This window comes from Elephas maximus, chromosome 16, assembly GCF_024166365.1.
Source record: "Elephas maximus indicus isolate mEleMax1 chromosome 16, mEleMax1 primary haplotype, whole genome shotgun sequence".
NCBI classification, from domain to species: domain Eukaryota; kingdom Metazoa; phylum Chordata; class Mammalia; order Proboscidea; family Elephantidae; genus Elephas; species Elephas maximus.
Window position 1 is genome coordinate 25,766,583 of NC_064834.1, and position 12,731 is coordinate 25,779,313.

General features: G+C 38.5%; 1 protein-coding gene across 6 annotated transcripts in view; it reads left to right on the top strand.

The window, feature by feature from the left end:
* RTKN2 (rhotekin 2) overlaps window positions 1–12,731 on the top strand; it is a 143,569-nt gene that overhangs the window by 61,134 nt on the left and 69,704 nt on the right. For all 6 annotated transcript variants that reach the window (XM_049855658.1, XM_049855653.1, XM_049855657.1 and 3 more), the window contains 2 exons: window positions 2,030–2,136; window positions 3,100–3,231. In XM_049855658.1, coding sequence (XP_049711615.1) covers window positions 2,030–2,136; window positions 3,100–3,231 — 239 coding nt within the window. The remainder of the gene's footprint in view (window positions 1–2,029; window positions 2,137–3,099; window positions 3,232–12,731) is intronic.

The following is a 12,731-nucleotide window of genomic DNA, read 5'->3' on the forward strand; positions in this document are numbered from 1 at the left end:
TGCACAAGAGGATGAAACACTGCCTGTTTCTGCACCATCCCCATGATTGGTTGTGGATCAGACTGTTATGATCCATAGAATTTTCACTGGCTAAGTTTTGGAAATAGGTCTCTGGGCCTTTCTTCCAAATCCATCTTGTCTGGAAACTCCACTGAAGCCTGTTCAGCATCATAGCAACATACAAGCTTCACTTGACAGATGTGTAGTGGCTACACATGAGGTGCACTGGCCAAGAATTAAACCCGAGTCCCCCACATGGAGAGCTAGAATTCTACCACTGAACCACCACAGCCCCAACTCATTGCTACTAGGGCATTGCTATTCCTAGATCGTTTCAGTGGACAGAGCTAAGCACACACACACACACACACACACACACATTCCATATCTATTTATTTCTGTAGCTCTGTATGTTGTTGAAAACCATGAGTTCACACCAGCACATCCAGTTCTAAACCAACACCTCCAAGTTTATTCTAATCATTTGTAACCCCTTCTCTTGACAATGAGAAACTTGTCTTCTAATATCCTTAATACATTTTCTTCTTTGATCAATCTCCCTCAAGTGCCAGTTGTCCATCTCCTCCACGTGAGTGTTTTCCTCTTCCTGCTGGGGCTCTGACTCCCCATTCTGGGTTGCCCTAACCTTGTGTAACTCCTCACCTTGCTCAGGCTCTGACAGCCTACATCAGACCGTCCCCTACACAGGGCTGCCCCCTTTGCCCTGCTTAGGCTCTAAGTCCCCATGCCTGGCTGCTCTCACTTTCACCTCATGTGGACACCTTCCTCAGACTCCCCCTCTGCTTGAATGCCATTCTCACTTAACTCAGGGCTCTGACACAGTGGACTGAATCACCCCACATGTGGATGGCCTTCTCATGACTCCCATGGCTAGGCTGCCTCCCACGATTACCATGGCTGGGCTGCCCCCCCATACATGGAACTCTCCGTACTTTGGTTCTGATGCCTCACATGGGGCAGCCGCCTGCACATAAACACCCTCCTTACCCTGCTTGGGCCCTGACTCCCCACCTTAGGCTACCCCCCCCCACCCTGAATAGACACCCACCTTGGGCTCTGATGTCCTAACGCAGGCTGCCCTTCTACAGTGATACCCTCTTCTACCTGCTCAGGACAGACCTCCCCATTATAGGCCGCAATTGTCCTCGTCGGCTCATTCAGGCTCTGACACCTTGTGCAAAGCAGCCCTCTTACTCACTCCTCTCATCCTGCCTGCCCCAGCACTCAGCTATGGCACACCGTAGCTTCTCGCTAGCCCCTGGCACAACTGCTTATTTTGGTGGGCTCCACCTGATGGCTGAAGACTGTGTCTCACAACTCAGCTCAAACTCAACATAGCCAAAATTGATCTTATTATTTCCATCCCACTCCCAAAAATTCTTCCTGCTGCTACTTTCATCCTTAATTCCACTCTTCCTTTCATTTACTATACCCTGCCTAACACAAAGTCCTGCTATTTTGCTCTTTAAGTACCTCCCAAATGTATCCCTTTCTCTTCATTTCTGCTTCCACCACAGCCCTTATTTAGGTCTTCATCTCGCACCTGAGTTGTTGCCAGATGTGTAACTTGCTACATGGCTACCATGGTTCTAAAGTGCAAATCTGTCCGGCTTTTCATGGATGGCAGAGCTGAGGTCAGGGAAGGGGAAGGGCCAAAAAGATCTATTAAATTATTACTCTAAAATTGTGTACTACTTTGATTAATTACATCCTTAAAGATCAAAAAAGAGATTAAGAAACTAAAAGTTTCATGTCTTATTCTAGGTAATAGCATGCCATAAACTATCAGTTTAATTTTATCCTTTTCATTCTACGTTCCCCTATTTGATTTTCTCATTAAATACGGTGCTGGTATTTTAAGATGAACTTTTACATAAAAATAATTTAAAAATATGTCCTCGTACAAAGCAAAAAAAAAAAAAAAATTTGTGAAAAGCAATTAAAATGTATAATGACCTTAAATAAACACATGTTTGTAACTTGATTTTTTTCTCTCCCCTTTAATTAGAGGAATCTTCCTTTTGGCTTCCCTTATATGGCAACATGTGCTGCCGATTAGTTGCCCAGCCAGCTTGCATGGCTGAGGACGCACTTGCAGGATTTCTTAATCAGCAGGTTAGAGGACTTTTAATAACCTACAATAATAGTAACTCATATTTAAACGTTAATATACTGGCTTTTTTTTTTATACTGGCAGTTGTTTGGTCTTCTAATATTGGGAAATAGTTCTTGAAGTCTTTTTTAGATGTCTGTTTTCTAAATGTTATCATATATAGACTGTAAGGGGTCTGGGAGTCAGAAGAGGGTACAAGGTGAGGGGTCTAATGCGGTTTTGATGGCTAAGGAGTTACCATGTCTCCATGTTTCCCTGCTGCATGAATAGCAGTAACAGCACAATCAGCACAGCCAAGGACTCCCCGTGGAAACTGATGGGAGCTGCAGCACACCTTTACATAAAGGCCTTTCTGGCAGGCAGCTTTTGGCACAGTGTAGCCCTCTGGGCTTCCGAAACTGCCTCTCTGCCACCTACTGCTGATTTATTTATAACCGTAGTTATTTATAGCCAGTAAATAATTAATTACAAGCTTCAACAAATCAATAGCTTTTTCTGAAAGATTCCATTAGGAGGAAAGAAAATTTGCATTCTTACATGATAGTCAACATTTTTCAGGGTTCTGAGAACAGTAAGGGAAAATTATATTTTGAACATTGAGGGTTATTTTTGTAATTTTCCCGAGTCACTTGATAAATTGCCATGGAATTCTAAGCACTCATTTTTAATAGACTAGCTTTTCCAAAATTGCACTGATTTATGATTTTGTGTGTGTAAAAGTTATTTGATAATTATTACCTCCATTTTGCTTAACGCTTTTGAGAATTGCAAACTTCCCTGATATTAACTTACGCTGATTTGGGGCAGTTGTCTTATTGCACAGTAAATTCATAGGCAGTTCTATCACATTTTAAAAAGTCTGGAAATGAATTTAACTGTGAAGATTTAAATATTTTGTTGAATTTAGTGTTAAAATTATAAATAATGATAAAATTGGTAGTTTATTGATTGCTTTTCTTTTTCAGCAAATGGTAGAAGGTCTGATTAGTTGGAGAAGGTTATATTGTGTTTTGAGAGGGGGTAAACTCTACTGTTTTTATACCCCAGAAGAAATTGAAGCTAAAGTGGAACCAACCTTGGTAGTGCCCATTAACAAGGTAAATGAAGTGCTATTTTAAAAATAAAAATATGACATCTGATGAAGTTTGTCCTTTTCTATACAATTTACATCATTACCATCTGATAAATAAAAGGGAATGATTGCTAAATATAGCTTAGTTCATGCAGATAATCAAATCTGTTCTTACTGTTTTTCTTTCCATTACAGAGCTGCTTGGTTAAAGGAAATACTGCGTATTTTCTAAGAAAACTTAGTAGTGGCAAATCTATCCCAGTAAATAGCTTTTAAACCAAAGACTGTAACTGCATTAACACAACATTTTACATTTTTATGGGCTAATTTAATCAAGATTATATAAATATAAGTTGTTCACATTATAGTCATGTTCTTTTTAGTTACTATTCAAATGAACCCACAGCAAGACTTTCTGATTTTTTATGGGATCGATGGGCAATTGTCCAACCTTCCCTCAGGAGAAGAAAGCCTGATGGTCTGTTCATGTTGAATAGTTGAGTGCTTGCCCTGCATTTAAAAAGTAGCGCTGTCCCACCTATAGAATCTTGTCAAGTATATACGTACTGGTTTGATACAAAGGAGGCTACCTGAAACTCTGTAAGAAAATCTGTCCATCAAAGGCACACTTATTTTCTTTTATCCCACTCTTCTAAATTTATCTTCATCTTTCATCCCAATCTAGGGTTTATTAGAGGGTTCCCCCACCAACCCCCACCCCCCACGGACTTTTTATAGCATTCCTGCTCTAGAATACTTTAATGGCATTTCTGGAGCTGGATACCATGTTTCCTGCCTGAGGACTGCACCTAACTGATTCTGGTTGGTTTACGTTGCTTGCCTTTGCAGTAGTTAAATTGAAGTGTCTGATAAAATATGAACCTCATGGTTAACATCTGTTAACTGTATATGTTCTACTTGTATTTGAAGTTTCCTTTAAAGAAGTATTAAGTTGTGTATCGTTCTACATAATAGTTGTAGTCTTGAAAACATGTGGGTACCTGTCTGCCAACCTATGAGGACTTGAGTTAATTTCTATGGTCTTTTCCAGCAACAACATTTTTGTCTATTTCTGTCCTGCTTTTAGAAATTCCACTACTTGTTACTTAAAGGAAATCTGTCAGCGAGATCTTTTATTATACAATTATGTCCACCTAATTTATCTGTTTTGTGTATCAGGAAAATTAGTGTTGCCCTTAAATAACATAAATAAATAATACCTTAATATTATAACATAGAAGCCCTGGTGGCACGGTGGTTAAGCCCTTGGCTGCTAACTAAAAGGTTGACAGTTCAGACCCACCATCTGCTCCTCAGGAGAGAGATGCGGCAGTCTGCTTCTGTAAAGATTTACAGCCTTGGAAACCCTATAAGGCAGTTCTACTCTGTCCTCTAGGGTGGCTATGAGTCAGAATTCAACTCCATGGCAGTGAGTTTGGTTTTTGGTTTGTAATGTTATGTTGTTGTTGTTAGGTGCCATCGAGTCGGTTCCGACTCACAGTGACCCTGTACACAACAGAACGAAACACTGCCTGGTCCTGCACCATCCTTACAATCGTTGTTATGCTTGAGCTCATTGTTGCAGCCACTGTGTCAATCCACTTCGTTGAGGGTATTCCTCTTTTCCGCTGACCCTGTACTCTGCCAAGCATGATGTCCTTCTCCAGGGACTGATCCCTCCTGACAACATGCCCAAAGTATGTAAGATGCAGTCTCGCCATCCTTGCCTCTAAGGAGCATTCTGGCCGCACTTCTTCCAAGAAAGATTTGTTCATTCTTTTGGCAGTCTGTGGTATATTCAATATTCTTCGCCAACACCACAATTCAAAAGCGTCAACTCTTCTTCCGTCTTCCTTATTCATTGTCCAGCTTTCACATGCATATGATGTGATTGAAAATACCATGGCTTGGGTTAGGCTCACCTTGGTCTTCAGGGTGATATCTTTGCTCTTCAACACTTTGAAGAGGTCCTTTGCAGCAGATTTGCCCAATGCAATGCGTTTTTTGATTTCTTGACTGCTGCTTCCATGGCTGTTGTTTTCTTTATGTTGAGGTGTAATCCATACTGAAGGCTGTGGTCTTTGATCCTCATTAGTAAGTGCTTCAGGTCCTCTTCACTTTCAGCAAGCAAGGTTGTGTCATCTGCATAACGCAGGTTGTTAATGAGTCTTCCTCCAATCCTGATGCCCCATTCTTCTTCATATAGTCCAGCTTCTCAGATTATTTGTTCAGCATACAGATTGAATAGGTGTGGTGAAAGAATACAACCCTGACGCACACCTTTCCTGACTTTAAACCAATCAGTATCCCCTTGTTCTGTCCGAACAACTGCCTCTTGATCTATGTAAAGGTTCCTCATGAGCACAATTAAGTGTTCTGGACTTGCCATTCTTCACAGTGTTATCCATAGGTTGTTATGATTCACACAGTCGAATGCCTTTGCATAGTCAATAAAACACAGGTAAACATCCTTCTGGTATTCTCTGCTTTCAGCCAGGATCCATCTGACATCAGCAGTGATATCCCTGGTTCCACGTCCTCTTCTATAACCAGCCTGAATTTCTGGCAGTTCCCTGTCGATATACTGCTGCAGCCGTTTTTGAATGATCTTCAGCAAAATTTTGCTTGAGTGTGATATTAATGATATTGTTCTATAATTTCCACATTTGCTTGGATCACCTTTCTTGTGAATAGGGATAAATATGGATCTCTTTCCAATCAGTTGGCCAGGAAGCTGTCTTCCATATTTCTTGGCATAGACGAGTGAGCACCTCCAGCGCTGCATCTGTTTGTTGAAACATCTCAATTGATATTCCATCATTTCCTGGAGGCTTGTTTTTCGCCAATGCCTTCAGAGCAGCTTGGACTTCTTCCTTCAGTACCATCGGTTCCTGATCATATGCCACCTCTTGAAATGGTTGAATATCGACTAATTCTTGTTGGTATAATGACTCTGTGTATTCCTTCCATCTTCTTTTGATGCTTCCTGCATCGTTTAATATTTTTCCCATGGAATCCTTCACTATTGCAGCTTGAGGCTTGAATTTTTTCTTCAGTTCTTTCAGCTTGAGAAACTCCGAGCATGTTCTTCCCTTTTGGTTTTCCATCTCCAGCTCTTTGCACATGTCATTATAATACTTTACTTTGTCTTCTCGAGAGGCCCTTTGAAATCTTCTGTTCAGTTCTTTTACTTCGTCAATTCTTCCTTTTGCTTTAGCTGGTCGATGCTCAAAAGCAAGTTTCAGAGTCTCCTCTGTCATCGATCTTGGTCTTTTCTTTCTTGTCTTTTCATTGACCTCTTGCTTTCTTCATGGATGGTGTCCTTGATGTCATTCCACAACTCATCTGGTCTTTGGTCACTGGTGTGCAATGATCAAATCTGTTCTTCAGATGGCCTTTAAATTCTGGCGGGATATACTCAAGTTCATATTTTGGCTCTCGTGGACTTGCTCTGATTTTCTTCAGTTTCAGCTTGAACTTGCATATGAGCAATTGATGGTCCATTCCACAGTTGGCCCCTGGCCTTGTTCTGACTGATGATATTGAGGTTTTCCATCATCTCTTTCCACAGATGTAGTCAGTTTGATTTCTTTGTGTTCCATCTGGCGAGGTCCATGTGTATAGTCGCCGTTTATGTTGGTGAAAAAAAGCTATTTGCAATGAAGAAGTCGTTGGTCTTGCAAAATTCTATCATTCCATCTCTGGCATTGTTTCTATCACCAAGGCCATATTTTCCAACTACTGATCCTTCTTCTTTGTTTCCAACTTTCACATTCCAATCACCAGTAATTATCAATGCATCTTGATTGCACACTCGATCAATTTCAGACTGCAGCAGCTGATAAAAATTTTCTATTTCTTCATGTTTGGCCCTAGTGGTTGGTGCGTAAATTTGAATAATAGTCGTATTAACTGGTCTTCCTTGTAGGCATATGGATGTTATCCTATCACTGACAGCGTTGTACTTCAGGATAGATCTTAAAACCTTTTTGACGTTGAATGCAACACCATTCCTCTTCGAGTCATCATTCCCAGCATAGTAGACTATATGATTGTCTGATTCAAAATGGCCAATACCACTCCATTTCAGCTCACTAATGCCTAGGATATCAATATTTCTGTGTTCCATTTCATTTTTGATGATTTCCAATTTTCCTAGATTCATACTTCGTACATTCCAGTTTCCGATTATTAAGGGATGTTTGCAGCTGTTTCTTCTCATTTTGAGTCGTGCTACATCAGCAAATGAAGGTCCCGAAAGCTTTACTCCATCCACATCATTAAGGTCGACTCTACTTTGAGGAGGCAGCTCTTCCCCAGTCGTCTTTTGAGTGCCTTCCAACCTGGGGGCTCATCTTCCAGCACTGTGTCAGACAATGTTCTGCTGCTATTCATAAGGTTTTCAGTGGCTAATGCTTTTCGAAGTAGACTGCCGGGTCCTTCTTCCTAGTCTGTCTTAGTCTAGAAGCTCAGCTGAAACCCGTCCTCCATGGGTGACCCTGCTGGTATCTGAATACCGGTGGCATAGCTTCCAGCATCACAGCAATACACAAGCCCCCACAGTATGACAAACTGAGAAACTGACACATGGGGGTGTAATGTTATAACATAGTTATTTTATTTTGGTTTAGAAAATCAAGTTCCTAAAATGTATAATTTTATTGAAAAATGAAATTTTTTTTATTTCTTGCCTAACTTTTTGTTTTGATTATCCAGTAGTTTATTCTCCCCTCTTTCCCTGCCTTAGTCTTCTTTTGAAAACTTTGAAGCATACAGAAAAGTTTAAAAAAAAATAGAATAATGAACACCTGTATACCCTTAGGAAACCTTGGTGGTGTAGTGGTTAAATACTATAGCTGCTAACCAAAAGGTAAGCAGTTCAAATTCACCAGGTGCTCTTTCGAAACCCTATGGGGCAGTTCTGTGCTGTCCTATAGGGTCTCTCTGAGTCAGAATGGACTTGACAGCAACAGGTTTTGTTTTTTTGGGTATATACCCTTCACCTAGATTCTTTAGCTATTGTTAGCATTTTGCCACATTGGCTTTTTGTCTAGATAGTTTAAAAAAAAAAATTTTTTTTTAACCAATTGAATGTAAATTACAAATAGTGTAGTATTTCTCCTCTGAGTATTTTGGCATATTTCTTCCAAAGACAAAGACATTTTCATTTGTAACCATAATATTATTATCACACTCAAGAATTTTATTGATAATATTATCTAATATACAAAGCAGATCACCCCAATTGTCTTCAAAATGTTCTTACTACTTTTTGTTTATCACTTGATGCAGGACTCCATCAAGGATCATGTTTTCAATTCCTTTTCATCTAAGTTGGGCCCTTCACACATACACTCCCACACATGTAGACACAAGCCTATTTTTTTTTGTGTGTGTGTGAAAGGGATTGCCTCTTTTTATTACATTGACGTCTTCGTTAAATGTAGGCCAGTTTTCTTTCTAGAATGTTCTCAAACTGGGATTTGACTAATCATTTCACTGAATTCAGGTTAAATATTTTTGGCAAGAGTTCCACAGAAGTAATTATGTCTAACATGATTTTTACTGGATAACAAGATAATAAGAATTGAATCTTACCTATTTCTTTTTTTCCCTTACATATTAGACCATGGAATATGGATAGCCATAAACCAGATTAAAATGTAATTTAAACAAATGATATTTTTTAAATCATTCGATTTATTTGAAAACAGTTTTCAAAGTATTCATTACACCTTCTCTCAGCCATTTATGGTGGGCCAAGCCAGGTATGTTGTTAACTCTTTTTCAAATATATTATTCTTATTTTACAAGTGATGAAACAGACTCAGAGATCAGATTGAACTTGCCTAGCTGGTAAGGAAAATTACATAGCTCACTCTTTTCCTAATGGGTAGAAAAAAAGATAAAAATTCATGGGCTGTTTTCCCATTTCCCCAGAGACATATTCCTGGACTGTACTTAGAGGACAAAATTAGACTTTTTGTATCTCCATACTTAGTCTGAATCAGAGTTTTGAAAGTAAAAAGTAGCTTTGAAATAAGATTCTGAACCCGAAGCCACAATTGACCTATAGACAACGGCTTAGGCATTGTGTTTAACTTTACCACTTAAATTTAAGAGGACAGTTATAATGAAACTCCTGTGTTATTGTAGCTTAGTGCATCTGTATTTTTCTGTCTGATGATGAGGATTTCCTTCCAGAAAAGTGGCAACAGTGTTTACATGGCCTGACTGAATTGACCTTTCTCCAATTGATTCGTTTTTCCTGTGGTAATAAAGGCGGATGGCCAGGCAATTGATGGGATTCTATAGTCAATCAATTCCATTATTAAGATGACTGAAATCGGTACAGTTCAAAATCCCTGTGGTTGTTCCACAATTGACCATTACAAATTCACAGGAAAATGATTAATCTAGTAATTTGTATAGGCTTAGCCTTAGACTTGGGGACAAAGTAGGCTGTATTTGGCCCTGAGGACTGATGACATAAATATCTCTTCCATTGTACGTGACTTTTCTCTAAAGTACAGAAGAGAATTTTAAGATTAAAACCTGAGGTAAGTGTTAACATTGGGAATATAATTTAATTGCTGATCCCAAAGGTGAAGCTGATGACAAAATCTTGCATTCTCCAACTTTGCAATACTGCCATCTTAATGTTTTTCTATTCTTCCTCGGTCTTCCTTATTCATTGTCCAACTTTCACATGCATATGAGGCATTTGAAAATATTATGGCTTGGGTCAGGCCCATCTTGTTCTCAAGGTGACATCTTTGCTATTTAACACTTTAAAGAGGTCTTTTGCAGCAGATTCACCCAATGCAATAAAAAAGTGCTTTTGAATGATCTTCAGCAAAATTTTACTTGTGTATAATATTAATGGCATTGTTTGATAATTTCTGCATTCTGTTGGATCACTTTTCTTTGGAATGGGCACAAACGTAGATCTTTTTCCAGTCCATTGGCCAGGCAGCTGTTTCCCAAATTTCTTGGCATGAATGAGTGAGCATGCCAGTGTTGTATCCATTTGTTGAAACATCTCAATTGATATTCCGTCAGTTCCTAGAGCCTTGTTTTTGCCAATGCCTTCTGTGCAGCTTGGACTTCTCCTTCAATACACCATCAGTTCTTGATCACATGCACTTCCTGAAATGGTTGAATGTTGACCATTTCTTTTTGGTGCTGTGACTCTGTGTATTCCTTCCATCTTCTTTTGATGCTGCCTGAGTCGTTCGGTATTTTTGCTCATAGGATCGTTCAATATTGCAACGCGAGGCTTCAATTTTTTCCTCAGTTCTTTCAGCTTGAGAAATGCTGAATGTGATCTTCCCTTTTAGTTTTCTAATTCCAGGTGTTCGCATATGTCATTATAATACTTTGTCTTCTCAAGCCGTCCTTTGAAATCTTCTGTTCAGCTCTTTTACTTCATCATTTCTTCCTTTTGCTTTAGCTACTCTCCATTCAAGAGCAAGTTGCTAAGGTACATAAATAACAGTTCTGTTATTTTAATCATAGGATCTGTTCTCCAACTATAATTCTTGTCCTTCTGAATGACATTTCCTGTAAAGCTAAGTCACTTCATTAATTTTCATAGGGAGCCACCTGTGGAAATAGTCACATTAAGAGAAGAAAAGCCTAAAAGCTATTCGCCTCCCCTTTTCAATCCAAATTTGAAAGGGTGATTTACTTCAAAGTGATTGCTTCAACTTCAAAAAAGCTTCACTGTGAATATTGTTGAGCAAGACATTCTCAATAATGGGTACTTAACTGGAGCCACTGAATCGCCTGGACATGGTAAAAAGCATTTTATTAGCCAAAGCTTTATCCATTGCCAACGGGGGTTGAGGGTGAGAAAGAGAAGCGCAGGTCTTTGAAAGCAATAGTCTTTTCCTGATTTAAATAACTATATGTCACTGCATTTTAATTAATAACGAAATTTGTACTAAACAAGTCCGAAACGCTACTTGGTATGATAGGCCTGTATTAAATTGCCTTGAAATTAATTTTCACCATTGTATTTATCATGGACCTGGAAAACAAAATTATTATGAAGTACATAGGATTTTCTTCTGATTATTTTAGTCTTCTCAATATCCAAACCCTAACAATTATTCGGATAGTACCCTATTAAATACAGCAAAAATAAACTATTTTAAACAGCCTTTCCCTTAGGAGCTGATATCTTACTGACATAAATTAAAAATAATTATACCCAAGTGATATTAGTCATATACCCAATGCTGGCTTAATTTATGGCTTTGCTTTATGTATTTCAAACATTCCTTTCTGTATATTGTGAAAGTAGTCTTTGTTATTAGAGTAAATAAGATCTGAAGCTTGTTTTTAACCAACATTTTATTTGTCTTCAACCCTGATTAACAGGGCTTTAGATCGAGGACCTTTCAAAGAACTTGACATTTTTCACAGGTATTATCTCGTTTATCCTTATGACATGTTTGTTAGTGAAGTGTGAAATAAATATTATCTCTGCATTATAGATAAAAAAGCAGGCACTTGTAGACTTACATTGCTTTTTGTACTTGTATTTTGTTTTTTAAATTGTTTTCTAGAAAGTTTCAAGGTAATCAATAGAGAGAATAATATAAATGAACCCATCTGTACCCTCACACAGTGCCTCTACCCTAGAATTATTTTGAAGCAAATACTAGAGACCGTGTCATTTTATGTTGTGGATATTCCATTTGTCATACTTAAGTTAATTTATAGTCTTAATATCATCAAAAATCCAGACTATGTTCAAATTTCCCAGTCACATAAAAATGTTTTTAACAGTTTTTTGAATCAGGATCCAAATAAGACCCATCCATTCCAGTTGGTTGATTAGATTGATTCGGTCTCTTAAATCTTTTGGCTTTGCTCACCTCCTACCCGACCCCACCGCCTACCTACGTACCTCTCTTGTCTCTTTCTCTGTCTTATCATTTATTAAGAAACTGGGTCATTTATCCTACAGAGTTTTCTGTAGACTGGATTTTGCCGATTGCATCTTCAGGTTGGTCTTTTTTTTCCCCCTTCTCTTTTTTCATCAGGTTCATGTTGATTGGTTGGTTGGTAAGAATACTTCTGAGGAAGTGTTGTGTACTTTTATCAGCAGGCACATATGTCTGAATCTTCTGTTGATATTAACATTGGTTAGATCCTTTATTTCATTAGGAATTACAAACCGATGCTATTTTTACATGCGTTCTTTGTTTATTAGCTGAGGTACCACTACTTTACCACTACTTCATCAGCTATTTGGTTACCTTGAGGTACAATTATCCTGTTTTATATAGAAACATAGGATAAATGCTTGATACTTTGCTTTTAGTTACTGCTGTCAAATAATAACATGGTTCTCTAGACTCCTTCAATGAGTTATTTTTTAAATATCATTGTGAATTTATGGATTTAAAGGTATTTGACATAACAATCCCTTGCCACTGTTATCCTCATTGATGCTCACATTGTCCCATCTTTGGCGAGTGGAAGCCTCTTCAAACCGACTCTTGAGTCCTTTTG